Raw genomic sequence first — 18,403 nt, 5'->3', positions numbered from 1 at the left:
TGCCCGCAGGGTGAGAGAGAGAGAGAGAGAAAAGAGAGGGAGAGAGAAATAGAGAGAGTGTAAGAGTGAGTGAGAGTGAGAGTGAGCCAGGGGGAGAGTAAGGAGAGAAAATGAATGAGAGTGAGGGGAGAGAGAGAGAGCAAGTGAGAATGAGGAGGAGAGAACTGAAATTGTTATTCTTGGAGTAAAAAGTTCACTATGTTCATTTTCTTTGATTTCTTTGCCAGATATCTAAGTTTGAATTAACATCGTTGGTATGAATGCTATTGATAACATGGTTAGTGTCAGCTGGCTTTCAGGTAGAAAAGATGTTCTGTTCTTATGAGAAAAGTGACTTGTTCAGAATTGTGCAAGTGATTTTCTGCAGGACAGCCATCTTCATCATATAGTGGATACGTTTTTTGAGGACTTTATTTTTGTTTGGAGTATTAAAAAGATGGATATTCCAGGATCAGGGTTTGATAATCATTTTTACTGTTTCATTAAGGACATTCTTGGGCTGGAAATGTAGTTCAGTTGGTAGAGTGCTTGCTAGCATGCATGATGCCCTTGTTTGAATCCTCAGACACACACACAAAGACATTCTTAAGTAAAACTTTACTTGAGTACAAATACAACTGCTGGTAAAGTTTGATTCCACTGCCTTGATTTATGCTAAGGTGTCACTAGTTTTATTCACTTTTGCATTATCAGTACAAATGTCAACACAGTGAAATAGGCAAATAATACATTGTATCAGTATAAAAATATTTTTGACTCAGGAGGTCTACAGAGCATACTTTGAGAGACTCTGTTCTAAAAGATTAGTACATTTTAAAAATACCTTAATTTTCTTAGTATTACTAAATACGAGTTCAGATTTGCAATTATTACGTAATTCTTTAAACAGTTTTTTGTTTTTTTGTTTTTTTTTTGAGCAGTACTTTTCATTTCTCTGGTTATACACAATGCACAGTCACACTATTCATGCAATCATACATGTACATAGGGTAATAATGTCTGTCTCATTCTACCATCTTTCCCCATACCTCCTTCCTCCCCTCACTCCCCTCTTCCCAGTCTAAAGTTCTCTCATTCCCATTATGGATCAGTATCCACATATCACAAGAAAACATTTGGCTTTTGGTGTTTTGGGATTGGCTTATTTTGCTTAGCATGCTATTCTCCGGCTCCATCCATTTACTTGCAAATGCCATAATTTCATTCTTCTTTAAGGCTGAGTAATATTCCATTGTGGTAAATATATGCCACAGTTTCTTTATCATTCATCATCTATTGAAGAGCTATTGTGAATTGAGGTGCTATAAATACCAATGTTACTGTGTCCCTGTAATATGCTGATTTTAGGTCCTTTGGGTATAGACCATGGAGTGGGATGACTGGGTCAAATGGTGGTTCCATTCCAGGTTTTCTTTTTCTTTTTTTTTTCTTCTTTTTTTTGAGGTACTGGGGATCAAACTCAGGGCCTTGTGAGGCAAGCACTCTACCAGCTGAGCTATCACCCCAGCCCCCATTCCAGGTTTTCTAAGGAATCTCCATAGTGCTTTCCAGAGTGGTGGCACCAATTTGCAGTCCTACCAGCAATGTATGAGTGTTCCTTTCCCCCTACATTCTTGACAACACTTGTTGTCAAGTATATTGTGAGTATTCTTAATAATTGCCATTCTGGCTAGTGGGAGATGAAGTCTTAGAGCAGTTTTGATTTGCATTTCTTCAATTGCAAGAGATGAAGAACATTTTTTCATGTTTGTTGATCGATTGTATTTCTCTGTGAAGTGTCTGTTCAATTCCTTAGTCCATTTATTGATTGGGTTATTTTAATTTTTTTTTTTTTGGTGTTAAGTTTTTTGAATTCTTTATATGTCCTGGAAATTAGTGCTCTATCTGATGTGTGTGTGGTAAAGATTTTCTTCCATTTGGTAGGCTTGTTCTTCACGTTACTAATTGTTTCCTTTGCTGAGAAGAAGCTTTTTAGTTTGAATCCATCAATCCATCCCGTTTATAGATTCTTGATTTTACTTCTTGCGCTTTAGGAGTCTTTTTTTTTTTTTTTTTTTTTTTTTTTTGGGTGCTGGGGATCGAACCCAGGGCCATATGCTTACAAGGCAAGCACTCTACCGACTGAGCTATCTCCCCAGCCCCAGCGCTTTAGGAGTCTTGTTAAGGAAGTCAGGTCCTAAGCCAACATGAGGGAGATTTGAGCCTACTTTTCTTCTATTAGGTGCAGGGTCTCTGGTCTAATTCCTAGGTCCTTGATCCACTTTGAGTTGAGCTTTATGCAGGGTGAGAGATAGAGGTTTAATTTGATTTTGTTGCATATGGATTTCCAGTTTTCCGAGCATCATTTGTTGAAGAGGCTATCTTTTCTTCAATGTATGCTTTTGGTGCCTTTGTCTAGTATGAGATAACTGTATTTATGTGGGTTTGTCTCTGTGTCTTCTATTTTGTACCATTGGTCTACCTGTCTATTTTGGTGCCACTACCATGACATTTTTGTTCTATAGCTCCGTAGTATAGTTTAAGGTCTGGTATTGTGATGTCTCCTGCTTCACTCTTCTTGCTAAGGATTGCTTTGGCTATTCTGGGTCTCTTATTTTTCCAAAAGAATTTCATGATTGCTTTTTCTATTTTTGTGAGGAATGTCATTGGGAAGTTTGTTGGTTTTTAATCAGGATGCAAATAAGGTCATGTTTTGCTATTGATATGTTTTTAAGTCCTTTTTAAAAATAATCTAGAGGTTGACCTCCATCCTTTTCTTCTTGTAGATGGTCAAAGAAATAGGACTATTTATTTTGGAAGGTTTCAAATAGTCTGGGTTTTGCTGATTACATCTCAGGGCTTATGTTGGTCTATAAAGAGCTAATTTGATCAAAAGGTTTGATGATACTTAGGGTTTTTTTTTTTTTTTTTTTTTTAATGTATCAGACATTGAACTCAGTGTGCAGTACCACTGAGCTACACCCCTAGCTCTTTTTATTTTGAGACAGGGTCTCACTAAATTGCTGAGACTGGCCTTGAACTTGCAATCTCTTGTCTCAGGGTATCAAATTACAGGCATGTGCCACCATGCCTGGCCTTAGGCTTGAGGTTTTGACAGTAACACCTCTTAGGTGGTATTATGTACTTACAGTGTCAGGTCACCTTTCTTTTTATGATTTTATAGCTACTGATGATCATTACCTTAAGCCCTTGATGGAAAAGGGATTGCAAACTCATGAGATTCTAATTTTTATCATTCCTTCTTCATTAGCTGAACTACTTCTCAAACTTTGCTTCTTGTTTCTTTAACTGGTTACCTGATATGTAGTTCCTGTGGTAAAGGCAGGATAAATGCTTGATTCTTTTCCTTTATTTGCTAGTTTTCAAAATAATGAGTTGGTTGTAAGTATTCTCTGAAGTTGAATAATGACTTTTCTTTTTTTTTTGAGAAACACATAGGCGACTCCTGTTCCAGAGGCCCATCAGCAGGAACTTTTTTTTTTTCCTTTGTAATACTGTAAACCCATTTGTTTTGTTTTATGTATTTTATGTTAAGAAAATTGTTATCATCCTCTGGCACAATGTATTTCATTTCTATGTTGGGGAAACCTATAATCATTCACCTGTTTTTCTATTACATTTGCCAACATTACATTTATCATTTCAGGTGTTCTTCCTGGGAGACTCATTCATTGAGAAGCTGCTTTGTTTAGATTTACTTTTGTAATTCACTTTTTTTTTTTTTTTTTTTTGTGCTTACTTTTATTTTTTTTTTATTTTTTTTATTTTATTGTAAACAAATGGGATACATGTTGCCTCTGTTTGTACATGGCGCAAAGGCATACCATTTGTGTAATCATAAATCCACATACAGTAATGTTGTTTGATTCATTCTGTTATTTTTTTTTCCCTTCCCCCCACCCCTCCCACCCCTCTTTACCCTCTATACAGTACTTTCTTCCTCCATACTTGCCCCCCTCCCTAACCCTAACTCTAACCCTAACACTAACCCTTCCCTCCCCCCCCATTATGTGTCATCCTCCACTTATTAGCGATATCATTCGTCCCTTGTCTTTTTGAGATTGGCTTATCTCACTTAGCATGATATTCTCCAATTTCATCCATTTGCCTGCAAATGCCATAATTTTGTCATTCTTTATGGCTGAGTAATATTCCATTGTGTATATATACCACAGTTTCTTTATCCACTCGTCAATTGAAGGGCATCTAGGTTGGTTCCATAGTCTGGCTATTGTGAATTGAGCAGCTATGAACATTGATGTGGCTGTATCTCTGTAGTATGCTGATTTTAGATCCTTTGGGTATAGGCCAAGGAGTGGGATAGCTGGGTCAAATGGAGGGTCCATTCCAAGTTTTCTAAGGAATCTCCACACTGCTTTCCAGAGTGGCTGCACTAATTTGCAGCCCCACCAGCAATGTATGAGTGTACCTTTCTCCCCACATCCTCGCCAACACCTGTTGCTTGTATTTTTGATAATCGCCATTCTAATTGGGGTGAGATGGAATCTTAGGGTGGTTTTGATTTGCATTTCTCTTATTACTAGAGATGTTGAACATTTTTTCATATGTTTATTGATTGCTTGTACATCTTCTTCTGTGAAGTGTCTGTTCATTTCCTTAGCCCATTTGTCGATTGGATTATTTGTATTCTTGGTGTAGAGTTTTTTGAGTTCTTTATAGATTCTGGAGATTAGTTGTAATTCACTTTTGAATGTAGAGTTGAATTCTAGAAAGTTACATGATAACATGATGAGCCTGTACACCATGTATTTTATGAGGAAAATTACATTCTGTACTTGAGATTTTGGGTACCTTCTAATGAACATCAAATGGTTGTTAGGCTTCTCTCTTTCCTACCAGCAAAGAGAATGCTAGGTGTTTTAGTCAGCTGTTTTGCTGCTGTGACTAACAGTCTGACCAGAGCAATTGTAGAGGAGGAAAAGTTTGAGTGCTCACAGTTTCAGAGGTCTTAGTCCTTAGAAGGCCATCTCCATTCCTTGGGGGCTCAAGGTGAGGCAGAACATCATGGCAGAAGAGTATAGCAGAGGGAGAAGCAGCTTACTTGGTGAGCAGGTAGCAGAGAGACTCCACTTGCCAGATACAAATATATACCCAAAAGCCATGCCCCTAATTCCTACCACCTCCAGCCACACCCCACCACTTCAGTTACCACTCAGATAACCGCTATTAGGGGATTAATTCACTGATTGGGTTAAGATTTTTACAACCTAATTGTTTCTCCTTTGAACCTTCTTGTATTGTCTCACAAGTGAGCTTTTAGGGGACACCACATATAACCATAACACTAGGGTATATAAATTAAGGCTGGATTCTCTTTCTTTACTAATATCATCCTTAACCTTTGCTGTTAGTCAAGGTGGTGTTTATAATAAAAAATAAGTACAAAATAATCTGTTGTCTTCCCCTCAATAGTGATGGTGGCCTGCGTTTTGGAGAAATGGAACGGGATTGTCAGATTGCCCACGGAGCAGCCCAGTTTTTAAGGGAAAGGTTGTTTGAGGCATCAGATCCATATCAGGTTCATGTTTGCAATCTTTGTGGAATAATGGCGATTGCTAACACCAGGACCCATACATATGAATGCAGGGGCTGTCGCAATAAAACCCAGGTGTGTATAGACTTGATCATTTTTTAAGGTATAATCATGTTGGGCTATTGATCCAGGCAGATTGAGTATGGTGGAACAGGTTGGCCTTTTCCCAATTTTGGTAACATAACCGCTGCGAGATGCCTAGTTTTATACAAGGAAAAAGACTGATTTTTCCAAGTTAGTGGAAGTTTGATAATTTATCCAAGGCCGTTCATGGTTTTGAAATAATGCCTTCCTTGCACAAGAATTTTAAACAAGTTTTTCTTAAATCTTTTGAGGAGGGTGAATACAAAATGTGTCTGGCAAAAAAAAAAAAAAAAAAAAAAAGAAAAGAAAAAGAAAAAAAACAAGCTATAAAACATTACAGAGCCTGGCTAGGGAAAAGAAATACCCTGAAGCAAGGTTGCAGGATAGGTGAACATTTCAATGCTGCTCGTTCACTTGTCATCTGTATTATCAAATCCTTACCTTTTCTTGGGGCTAGAGAAGTGGGGTCACTGCATACAGTTCTGCTAATTACTACTTATTTTTTCTTTTCAGATTTCTTTGGTGCGAATGCCTTATGCATGCAAGCTGTTGTTCCAGGAACTTATGTCTATGAGTATTGCACCTCGAATGATGAGTGTTTAGATCTTTAAAGGATTCTCAACCAGATTCTTATAAATGTCCATGTCTTGCTGGGCACAGTGGTATAGGACCATAATCCCAGCAATGTGGGAGGCTCAGGCAGGAGGTTGGCAAGCTGAAGGTCAACCTCAATAATTTAGCAAGACTATGTATAAATAAATAAATGAATAAAAAGAACTGGGGATATAGCTCAATGGTGAAGCATCCCTGGGTTTTATCCATAGTACCAGGAAAAACAACAAAAAAACCTGTCATTTCTATGATAAAGCTTTAAAAGAATGACAATGTATTGAGTTGCGATAGAAAGCATTTTATTTGTTTTGTTTAATGATATGCATGCTTTTTTTCTGTAAATAGACAATAAAGTTTTGTAGATAGTCTTGATGTGTTGTATTTAATTGGTATTTCTCTGTGTTAAAACAAGTGACTATAACTAAAGCATTAGTGGATTGGATTAAAGAAACTTGTTACTAGGGAAGAACAGGGTTGTAGTTATCTGGGACTACTTTTAGCTGTTGTTGAGTAATATATTTTTTAGGTTTATAGTTCAGCACCTTCACCTGTTAAAAAGATAAAAAGATAATAATTAGTTACATATATGGATATGGTTGACTTTCTGATTAGCAATTAGTTCAGTGTTATAGATAAATAAAGATGCTAAAATGCAGGAATAAAGGGTAGCGCATGGCGATGTGCACTCGCACGCAGTCCCAGCTGCTTTGGCGGCTGCAACAGGAGGGTCTCTTGAAACCTGGAGTTCAAGGCCAACCTGGGCAACATAACAAGACCCCATCTCTTTAGAAAAGCAAAACAAGAACATTGGGATAAAGGATAAATGGGTAATAGTATAAATGGATGTGTAGAAGTCCTCTGAGGTATTTTAGCTGTACAATGTTAGATATGGAAGGTAGTTCTGCTGTATTGGTCCACGTACAAAAGAGGACCTTATAGACCTGGAAGAGGACATTTCACAAACACCAAGCTGAGGACCAGCAAGGCTAAGGAATTTTCTTTTGTGGTCCAGCTCTCATTCAAAAATCCACGTGGGTAGAAGAACTTACGGGAAATAGAAACCATTCCAGTCAGGTTTGAGTTTTGACTACATGAAAGATAAGTTGAAAGCCTCTAAGTCATAATATTGGCCTTCGTCAGCCATCCAAATACTCTTTTGGAACCATGTAATCTACATTTTAATGGCATACTTAATGCCCTTGGGGATTCCTGACTTTACTGAATTTTTATTAATAGTTATGTTTGATGCTTTGAGTCTTGGTTCTGTATATTAAGCAAAAGCACAAGTCATTCTTTTAAGTGGCTGTGAGATTGATTACATACCTTTTTTCACTGGTATTTCATGTAAAGCATCAACCACTGTAATTTTTGCTGAAGCGGACGCTTGTCCTTGGGAATTGGATGCGTGGCACTCATATTCTCCAGCATCTTCCTTACTTAGGGGAGATACCTGTGGGGGAGTGAAGGATTTTTATTTCCTCTGGTAGTCTCTCTTTTTTTTTCCCCCTAGTAGTTTTCATGACATCATAATTTCCTAAGATGACCAAGGGATTTGTAGCAAAGACACTGCTAGAAGTAGTGCAAATTCTGTGCTGGGAGACTTAACTGTTTGTTGAGAGGATTCATACTCTGAGGAAATGTCATGGGCAACTTTTTTTTTTTTTTATTTATTTTTTTTAGATGGACACAATATTTTATTTATTTACTTATTTTATGTGGTGCTGAGGATCAAAACCCAGTGCCTGACAACATGCTAGGCAAGTGCTCTACCACTGAGGTACAACCCCAGCCCTCATGGTCAGCTTTTGAAATACTGTTGAAGTTAAAAACTGGATAGGTGCACATGCCAGTTTGAGGGAAACCTTGATAGGCGATATTTTCTGAGTGATATCTGACTATCAAAGGTCAAATAAAATATTAATCACTACTCAAAATAATGCTTGGGCCATTTAGTTTCCCATGAGAATTTTGCTTTGAACTTTTAGGAAAAAAATTGAGTTCTCATTAATTCATTGGTTGTTTCTAAAACATCCAACTTCAACACTTCCTTTAGTTCCCTTTGAATGGAACCAGTGACTTTTTGGTCAGACTATTCCAAAGAGATGTGGAAGAGGAATTTCAGGCTGGCAGGACATTGGGTACCTTTGCCACGTCTGTGTGTGTCTAATCCTAAGAATAAAATTCTTGCCAGCTCTTGGTACTCACCAGCACCCAGCCAGTTACTTCATGCTTTTCTGGGCCACCCCGGGTCTGAATGGCCAGGTTGTCCCGGTCACCAGGCAAGAGTTCTGTCCTTTGAACTCCATACTGACCTCTTTGTACCTGCAAAAATGCAAGGAAAGTCAGTTCTCTGCATCAAAACATCAACTTGGAGATGGCTACATTGCCAGAATTGCACATGGTGGTCATCAGACATTCTCACTGGGTTAAGCCCACACTATACCTACTAGTTCCATTTCCCTAAATATTTACAAAACAGAGGTCCTCTTATATTTCCTCTGTTTCCCTCTAAGCAGCATGTTTTAACCAAAACTAATGTACTTCTCTAGAAGCTTGGGGAATGCAGGAGGTCAGCTTTTTCTGCCACTGGCTGCTATCACTCACCCAGACTCTTAAAAATTCTCAGTGCTGGGCCTTTCTTGCCCAACAGGCCATGTTAGATTGACAAACTGTCACCCAGTGCTAGTTTGATTCTTGGTGAGCTTGGGGCTCTTCCTGTAACAGCCTAATGAATGGATAAATAGTAGCTCGAGTCCAAAATAGTTCTATTACTTTGTTCTGAGGGCTAAGTATTCATCAAATGATTTACAGAAGACCTGAGGTCAAAAAGACCAGTCAGATACATGCTGCTATCCTTGTTCTCTTATGACAAAACTTGCTGCCTATTTCTGTGCATGTCATGAGGAGATTTAGAAGATGGGTTAAGAGGAAATTCAGTTGGTTTAAGGCCAATAATGAATACCATCCTTACTTTCTCCTTCATCTTAAAGTTCACTATATAAGCTTTGGAAAAATAGAAGAAATTGTAGTCCCTCCATGTGTACTCCTTAGCAACTCAGTTACAGAATACAAAAATTTTAAGGTTTAAAAAAGATATAGAAAGCAATGTTTGTTCATTCTATCCTAGGCCTCTTTTAAGAACCAAGTGAGTGTTTATTGTTAGTATCTTTGTAATTAGGAAGGATTTAGAATTTCAGAGAGGTAGTTTTCTTCATTGTCAAAGCCATTGTTAATTTTTTTTTTTTAAATGGAATTTTCTCATATTGCCACCATTAGAGAAAACCAGGTAATTCAATATCTTTCTCATATGAATGTTTACAAAGACAAAATGGATAACTGGTATGTTTTTCCTTCATTTCTCCAAATAGCTGGCAAAAACAGTTTATGTTAGCAGCTTTTGAATTACTTTCTTAAAAATTGCCTTGGGGCTGAGGGTATAGCTCAGTGGTAGAGTGCTTGCTTAGCAGGTGCAAGGACTGAGGTGTGGCCCCCAGCACATGCAACACAACACACGCGCGCACACACACACACACAAATAATGGATCTTAATAATTTGGGCTAAGTAGTAATTTGATTCAGTGGTTAAAGTAATATCTCTGGCTTTTATTTATGAAATCCCAGAATTGTATAAATTTTTTTGGGGGGGATTTGCTTTTGAGAAATATCTATTTTAATGCTTTGGGAAAGTGAAGATAAAAAGAACGCATTTTCATCCTTTTTTAATTTTTATTTTTTTGCGGTGCTGGGGATCAAACCCAGGGCCTTGTGCATGCGAGGCAAGCACTCTACCGACTGAGCTATCTCCCTAGCCCTCATCTTTTTATTAACTGATTAAAAAATATGGAATGCTTCATGAATTTGTGTGTCATTCGTGCACAGGGGCCATGCTGATATCTGTAGCATTCCAATTTTAGTATGTGTGCTGCCAAAGCAAACACTTGTAGAAAGATTTTGTGTATGACCAAAACAAAAACACTATAGCACAGATGTACTAGATCTTAGCAACTGAGTGGTTGATCCTTAGATCATGTAGCTCTTGGTAAAGAAGCCTTTTGTGCTAATTAACCCAATCCACTATACGTGGAGAAATTGTTAAATACAATATTTAACAGGACTTATGGTATATTTTAATTAACACATTACACAGTTATATACCACGTAGAAAACATGGAAATGTCAAGAGTTTTTATGTGGCGAATTTTTATATGACGTTCTCTCTTTTCTACTTAAAAAACTGATGCAGGCTGAGAAAAGTGGCTTCTAAGACAATTCTGAAGATATTCAATAGGCTAGAAGTGCCTCAAAGTCTTAACATTGTAGGGCAGGCAGAAAAAACTGCCTTGTCAGTCAGTGCTCACCATGGGAGACTGACCCATGAAGTCATTTCAGCCTCTTGGGTTGTACTTTAGTTACAACAAAGTCTTCCTGAATCCTGTTATTGTAATGAGCAATAAATAAGAAAAAGTTATAGTGTTTACAGAAGCAGGATAGATTAGTCTGATTCTCATAGGTTAAAAGAGTTCAAGAGTTTGCCGAATTTCAGGGAAACTTTAAAGGACATTTATGCATTATAGAACATATTTGCTTTTTGGCAAATCTTCAGAAGAGTTTTATGATGAAATAGAATGTGCATCTCTGTTAAAACATTCAAATCCCTAGCCACTGTAAACGAATAAAAGATGAAACGAATGTCTGGGAAAAAAAATTGTGTAATACATGATCAAGGGTCAATATCTTTAATGTAAAAAAGGCGACAGGCTGATTGTAACAAGAAACACTGCAATATTAAGTGGGCAAAAGGCAGATGAATGGGCAGTTCATAGATGAGAAGACCCAGACGTGAAAATCTCAATGTAGTCAAGAAGATTAAAGCAATAATGAGATGTATTAACCCAACTGACAAGGGACGTGATGGTATTCAGTGTTGGGTGGTTGCAGGGAAATGGCATCCCACACTGCTGGTGAGAGCGACTTACTACCATTCTTAGGTAGACATTGGACAGTGTCTATTAAAACGAACACAGGTATTTTGACCTAGTTCCATAGTTTTGGTGGAATTGACCATATGGAAGTAGAAGCAGTAGTGTATAGGATACATGTACGAAGATGTTAAGGAAGCATTGTTCAAGATGTAAAAAAATTGGAAACAGAACAATACGGGAATGGTTTAATAAATCATGGCACATCCATCTGTGGAATATTATAGCTACTGAGAAGGCTTAGAGGGATGTTCATGAAGTTTTTATTCAGAAAAGCAAATCCAAATGAATCTATTGGTACACTATATTTCCACTTTACCACTCACTCTAGGGGGTATGTATTTGTAAGTATGGGCCTAAAAAAGGGTAGAGAAGGATACAAACCAGGGCAGTTCCTGTTGGGTATTTATTTGAGGGGTGGGAAGAGGGGGCATTATGAACTCTTCCTTTATACATCTTTGGACAGTTCCCTCTTATCATTATCACTGTATTTAATTTTTTAAAAAAGAACATTCTTAGAGGCCATTCAAGTTATAACCTAAAGAACTGTCCACACAGGAAAAGAATTATATGGACAGCCTCTTTATCTCAGAAACATTCATGTCTGGAAGAAGTTCTAGGTGATTTGCTTTCCTTGTAAGCATCATCTCAGACTTACAGAGAGGTTTGGTCAGATATGGCTATTGCAGTTCATGTCCCCATTTCAAAATATTTCTTGTGGGTTTGCTGAGAAGGTACAGAATGGTTGATCGTAACAGCCCGCTCACCAGGCTGGTGTCCCCCACAAAAATTGCTGCTGCAGCCTCGTGTGGCTTAGAGAGGAGACTTGTGTGTCCCCAGAATTCTGCTGCTGCTAAGTCCTTGAGTTACAGAGAACACTGCCTTCTCTGAGTCTCAGGTGCACTGTTCAGCAAATAAGGATTCTAACATTCACGTCTATCCAAAAAGAGTTGTGCTTAAATTGGATTTGAAACAATATATGATCTTAAATCTGTCTGTATTCTTCATGGCTTGGTTTCAGGACAGCAGAGGGAAACCAATGCCTGTTGGATTATCCAGGTCAGTGGCTTCCCTGGTTTTTGCGATGGCCCAAACAAGAAGTACATTTACCTTGTGACGTGGGATATATGAGTTTTATAAAATAATACCTTAATATGCCCTAACATATTTCATGTTCTATTTGTCTTTTTTTTTTTTTTTTAATAAGAACATGCTGGTTGTGATCTCTACACCAATTCCAGGACTCACTAATGTGGGTCATGGTCTGCAGTGTGAGACCCATTGCTTTAGGTCATGCAAGTGACAAATCACATCATGAAGGTAGAGGAAACCAGTGGAGGGCCATGGTTGTGCTTTTGCTCCTTTCTAGCATGTCTGTAGAAAATTTATTTTGTGTGTTTTTCCACTAATCCTAACTCCTTCCTTTCCCTTCACTCTGCCCTCTTCATTGATTGTCATAGTGCTCTCTGGGAGGCCCAGGGGATATGTCCCATGCAGTTACAAAAGCTTAAAGAAAAAGATTCCCAAGGCAAATCGTTCTCTGGTATACGTGTGCACTACAGCTGGGGTGTGGCAGAGCAAGGACTGAAGACATTACTCTCTGCCAAGATTTGGCAATAGGGTTGTGTGCCCCAGGACACTCGGAGCACTCTGACTTCTCTTGTGTAAGTATCCCTAGGGAACTGTAGAAAACTGCAACAGAACTTTTTATGGGAATTCCCTGGAAACGTTCCTCCATCTCTCCACCCACTGGGCAAACCAGTAAGATCCAAACGAGCAATGAGGAAGAGCAATGAGGAACGGCAGCAGTTCGTGCAGAAGAGGCAAAGGAACACATGGGGGGCTGCATTTCTGCTCTTAATACTCCTCTTTCACCACACCCCCCTTTAAAACATATTGTCCTATAACTGGAGTTTCAGCTGTAAAGGGCAGTCGTAGTATAGCTGGTATCTCTACCCACCCCCCAGGCCTCAAGCATTTTCTGGTATCTCTACCAGGACAGACTCAAACCAGGTGCTTTCTTAGTGGCCACATCCCTGTGGCCACGTGGGGGCGCCAGAGGCTCACAGGTGACCCGACCTGTTCAGAGCCCTTACAGAGGGATTTTTGCATTGCAGCAGGGGAAGCCCTTTCTTTCCTCTGGGTTTTGCCCGCCTGGTTGTGGTACCAGGGATGGAACCCAGGTCCTCACACATTGGTAAGCACTGGGCTACACCCCCAGCCCACGATAGTGGTTTTCAATCTGGGGTGATGTTTTTCCCCCAAGGTACAAGAGGACAGGGGAGGGTGCTATTGGTATCTAGTGGGTACAGGTCAGGGATGCTGCTGAACATCTTCCAAAGCACAGTCAGCCCCAAATTATCTGGCCCCAAATGGCAACAGTGCTGAGGCTGAGAAACCCTGGCTTACAAAGAACGCAGCCAACCTGGCCAAGGAACTCACATTCTTTATTTTTCTAATTGGAAAGTCATTTCGAAGCTTATTAAAAGAATCTCATGCTTTTTCACTTGGGCCTAGCATTCAGCAAAATTCAAACAGGAGAAAATTTGTCTTCTGATATTCCTTCCCGTGTTCTTTTTAAATGCTCTGTTCTGGAATAGACTCTCCTGTCCCTCACAGGGTCCTGTGGCCTTGGTACCTGGAGGGATACATCCCACCTGGCTCCTTCCACCCACTCCCATTGTCTTTAAAATTTACTAATCCTATTTTCCAGCATGTGGGAATCTGTTGAGAATAATGCAGGCTCACGAGCTTCCTTCACCACCTCCGCCAGACCCCCACACCTCCTCCCTATAGAATGTGAATAAAGTCTCTCAGCAGAAAGGACCTGAAGGAGTCAAATGTTGGGAACTTCAGTCTCAAGCGAGGAGACTGATGCTTTGGCAAATAGTCTGGGGAAACACTTTTGGATAGAAAGAGAGGAATTCACATTTTCAACCATGTCTCCCCTGGGTACACGCATACACACACCCAGGCTGGGTTAGGCTGTTCAGTATTATTTTTCTTCTGGTTTCTCAGGATCCCTGCTAGGGCACTGCTAGCAAAAGCAGAGCAGGGGCTATTGTGGAGGTCAGTAAAATATCCACTAGATTCAGGGGTGGTGTTTACAGTTGCCGTGTCCTGCACGCTTAAGGAGCAGCAGGCAATGGACCTGTAGAGGGTTGTACGCCTGTTACAGGTCCCTGTGCAGTGTGAGATAAGTTTGTCACACTAGGGTCTTCCAACAATCTGTGCCACTGACCTTGTTCCAGATGAGGACAGGGGTTGGGATTCCGATGACCTCACAGCTCAAATACACCTGGGCACCAGTGACATTCCAGATGTCCTTGGGCGGCGTCACTATGGAAGGACCTACAAGAGAGGGCACAAAGCCAAACCCATTTTTTAATAGCTCTTAACATTATTTGGCATCCTAGAAACTAAATACTTGATGATGTTTATGAAGCTGTCCCCTCTGGGGATTATTTGAAATAAATTTCAAAGACTAGTCTGGCTTCTTCCTGCTACTAGTTTGATTTGAGTCTCCACTTAGGGAATGCAAGAATCTTAACAAGCAAACCAACAAAAACAATTAAGAAGAAAAATCTGTTGTTAACAAAATTTTCTTCTTTCCCAGACCATGCTTAAATGAGTTTTAATTTACCAGCTGTTTTGCATTATCTGGGATTTTTCCATTGATTTTAGTTCCAACAATTTAATGTTTTCCTTCATTTGTTTATCAGTATTTCTATTTGGGGGTGGGGGATAAACAACCAACCACTATTGGGTAGTCAAAGAAAAAAAAACCTAAGAGGTTATCTGAAAGTGTGCTGAGCACCCAGACTTGGGATGGAAGCCCCTGCCTCAAGAAGCTGAGGGCCTAAGATTGACAGGTACAGGGTGATCAGGTGAAGATGAGGAGGAAAGTGGGGAGTGCTGGGTGCCCTGGGAGACTGGGAGGAGGGTCTTCATCGAGGAAGGTGTAGAGGGTCATTCTTCCAATATAATCTGTAAAGAACAGAGACAGCCTATTGTGACCAGACCCCCAAGGAGAGGGCTTATTTCCAGAGTTCTCAGTGTCTAGGTCCCTGGCAAGGGGCACTGTGAGTGGGGTCACCCCGAAGGTACAGCTTGAATTGAGTGAGCAGGCTCAATTCCCTCAGTCTTCTAAGAGAGGCCTGAAGGACACCTCCCCATGCCCTTAATTCTGGAAGCCAGCCCTTACCTTCTATCACGACTCCCCTCAGTGAGGGAACATCCACACTGTGCATCCTTTTGTTACTAGGCTTGTCTCTCTGGTCCCAGAGTTGGCAAACTATGGTCCCTGAGCCAAATCTGCCCACCCCCACCCCCTGCCCCCTGCCCTGGGTTGTATCTGCAAGTTAAAGTCTTTGCATTTTTAAATGGTTGGAAAAAAATTAAAAGAAGGATAATATTTCATGGCATGTGAAAATGGTAAGAGATTCATGTTTTGGTGTCTGTAAAATAAAGTGTCACTGGAACACAGCCATGCCCATTTGTGTCACAAAGGCAGGGGTCAGCAGTTACATGTGAGACCTTGTGGCCTAAAATACTGGTGATCTAGCCCTTTACAGAAGAAATGTGCTGACTCTTGCTCTAATCAACTGAGGAGAGACAGAGGCCTAAAAAAGATATCACAGGAATGGCTCAGAACCTTAATCCCCGGTGGTGTGATAGACCCACACCCACTGGGTGATTTCTGGTCCAGCCCTGACGCACACACTTCTGGAGCAAACAGATGACATTGAAAGAGTGTGTACGTACTACTGCTCCCTCTTCCTGAGGGACCAGCTCTGCAGGAGGAGAGACATGCACTCATTTTTAGTGGTAATTACTGTTTCACTTCTGTCAATTCTGAAACCAACATCCAGCCGCCAGGGACCTTCCAAGAGAATTGGCACAGTCCACAGGGGAGAGGACATAGAACTCAGAGCCCCTTGTGGCCCTTCCTCCATGCTCTGCACTGTTTCTCAAATGAATAAGTTAATTATTCCTTCTGAATTTCTTATCTTGGCGGCCCGGGGTCTTCTAGTCTAGTCAAATATCTAACTGCATGATCATCCCACATCAGGGTCCTGGGAAAGGACAACCTCCCCTTCAGGGCTGGAAAGTTTTCTGGCATAATCAGCATTCAAAGGACATGAAGTCTCCCCTTTTGCACAACGGGTTATTTCCAGCACATATTAATTTCTCAAAACAGAAAGGAAATGACCCCACTATGTAAGATTTTCCCACTCATCTAAAGTATTAGAAGCTGATTTTTTTTTAATCCCTCAGGATATTTTTATTTTTTTCCTCTTTGTAAGAATGTGCAAAACAATCAAAGTTTTGAAAGCTCTAAATATATTTTGTGCTTCCTTCCCTTCAAATCACAGGTCTGAATAGGAAGCATATATCTTGACTGGGGGTCTTGGCTCTTCTGTTGCAAGTGTGGACTTGGGCCTTAGCTGTGCTGTATTTATGTATTTTTCTGGCTCTGTCTCAGATGTTTCCTAGTCTGGGTGCACAATACAGAACTCTGTAAAGGGCTGGGCCGCACCCTCTCCTGGGCTTCCTCCAGGAGACCCCCAAGGACTTGGACACCGCATAACCGGATCTGGCAGGACTTTGAACTACTTTCACCCATGTCTCTGAGGGCCCCCTGCTGCTCGGTCGTCCTCCTTCCCACACACAGACTTGGCAGCCTGACCTCAAAGCTCAGGGGATCTCGAGGGATTGTTCTGGGAAGAATACACCAGTGTTCAGAGATTTGGAGGGGCGCAGGAAAAAAGCTGCCTCTCACATCTCAAAACCACACAAGGAACGCAAGGCAGTTTTGCTGTGAGGATCTGAGTACCTTTGCCTTGCAAAGCCCTGCTTGTTTTAACCTGTGTGGGTCTCCCTAGTGGCAGCAGAGCCCTGGGTCTTGGCCAGGGACAGTCTCTGGGGTGCACAGGAAGGAGCGCCAGCCTGGCATGCTGTCATGGATTTTCCCATGGAATCATTTTTAAGTGAATGTTCTTCGTTTTAATACAGACCACTTTATCAAGTTTTTTTCTTCATGATTTGTGCTTTTTGTATCCTGTTTAAAAAACCTGCCTGGCTCTGTTCTCTTCTACAAGCCCTGTACATAAGTTCTTTTCTACATTTAGGCTTTTGGTTTGTCTCGAATTAATTTCTGTGAGGTAGAGGTCAAGGTTACTTTCCCCCTCAAAAGGACATTTAATTGCTTCAGCACCATTTATTGAAAAACCATCCTTTTCCTGTGGAATTGTTAATGCCTTTGTGGTAAATCCATTGACCATATATGTGTGGGTTTATTTCTGCACTATTCTGTTCCACTGGTCTGTGTGTCTCTTTTTGCACCAATAACCATAGTATAATTTAAGAATTAATTATGCTAAAATTAAAGCACTAAAGAGAGGGCAGACCTATTATATCTATCTCCCTCCAACCCTCTTATTATGTTAAGAAACAGAACATTCCAGGGAAGCCAGAATTTTTAAAAAAATATTTGAACCCAGGAATACTTTGACTAAGAGCCTTTACCAGGGGGTTCAAGATCAGAACAAACCTTGCTATGAGGTCCCCTTTCTCTCTCCCAACCTCTGGAATACACATAAAGTTTTAGGTAAATGGGCTTAAGTCAACAGTTAGACTGTTCTAAAAACATAAATAAATTTGTCCATCCTATTAACAGGCCATCTCTAGAATTCTACCAGATTCCTATACCATAAAAATCTGTATTATTTTCTAACTCCTGTAGGGTGATGGGTGGAAGGGTAGAGGAAGGAACCTGGGCGATTTCAAATATTCTTGAACAAAGGTTGGACTCCTTAGCACAATGAGGAGTTTAACAATTTCTAGACTGAAAAGTGCCGATCTATAAAATGGCCTTTAGGTTTTGATACGTACTTTCTTACAAAGGGAGATCACATGGATGGATAATTAGGCAAATACTGGAGTGACTGATAGACCTTGTAGACTCTGTAAAGGGGGATGGCCTCAACTTGACTGTGCTGGAGGAGTCTGCAGCAACCTGGCTTTCTTTCTACTGACTTCATTCAGAGCCGACACCTGGCAGGACATCTGCCCTCTGGGTTCTCCCTGGCTCTCTGCTGCTCACCTGGTCTGGAAATTCCCTGGGCACAAGCAGAGGAAATGGGGGGGACTCTTGATAAAGGCAGAACATGGC

General features: G+C 40.3%; 2 protein-coding genes across 5 annotated transcripts in view; one reads left to right on the top strand and one right to left on the bottom strand.

Moving 5' to 3' along the window:
* POLR2B (RNA polymerase II subunit B) overlaps positions 1-6,618 on the top strand; it is a 54,968-nt gene extending 48,350 nt beyond the window's left edge. For 3 of the 4 annotated variants that reach the window (XM_079153741.1, XM_079153740.1, XM_079153743.1), the window contains 2 exons: positions 5,434-5,629; positions 6,152-6,618. In XM_079153741.1, the coding sequence (XP_079009867.1) occupies positions 5,434-5,629; positions 6,152-6,241 (286 nt within the window). In that variant the 3' untranslated portion in view covers positions 6,242-6,618. Of the gene's footprint in view, positions 1-5,433; positions 5,630-6,151 lie in introns of those variants that run through there. The other variant, XM_079153742.1, reaches the window with a different exon arrangement.
* Positions 6,528-18,403, bottom strand: part of IGFBP7 (insulin like growth factor binding protein 7) — a 68,587-nt gene continuing 56,711 nt past the window's right edge. Inside the window, exons 2-5 of the mRNA XM_079153787.1 lie at positions 14,471-14,580; positions 8,456-8,572; positions 7,574-7,700; positions 6,528-6,798 (exon numbers count right to left, since the gene is read on the bottom strand). Coding sequence (XP_079009913.1) covers positions 6,779-6,798; positions 7,574-7,700; positions 8,456-8,572; positions 14,471-14,580 — 374 coding nt within the window. The 3' untranslated portion in view covers positions 6,528-6,778. The remainder of the gene's footprint in view (positions 6,799-7,573; positions 7,701-8,455; positions 8,573-14,470; positions 14,581-18,403) is intronic.

Source organism: Sciurus vulgaris, assembly GCF_902686455.1.
Source record: "Sciurus vulgaris genome assembly, chromosome: 9".
NCBI lineage: Eukaryota > Metazoa > Chordata > Mammalia > Rodentia > Sciuridae > Sciurus > Sciurus vulgaris.
Note: the sequence above shows the minus strand (reverse complement) of the source record. Positions and strands in the feature narration are given on the sequence as shown.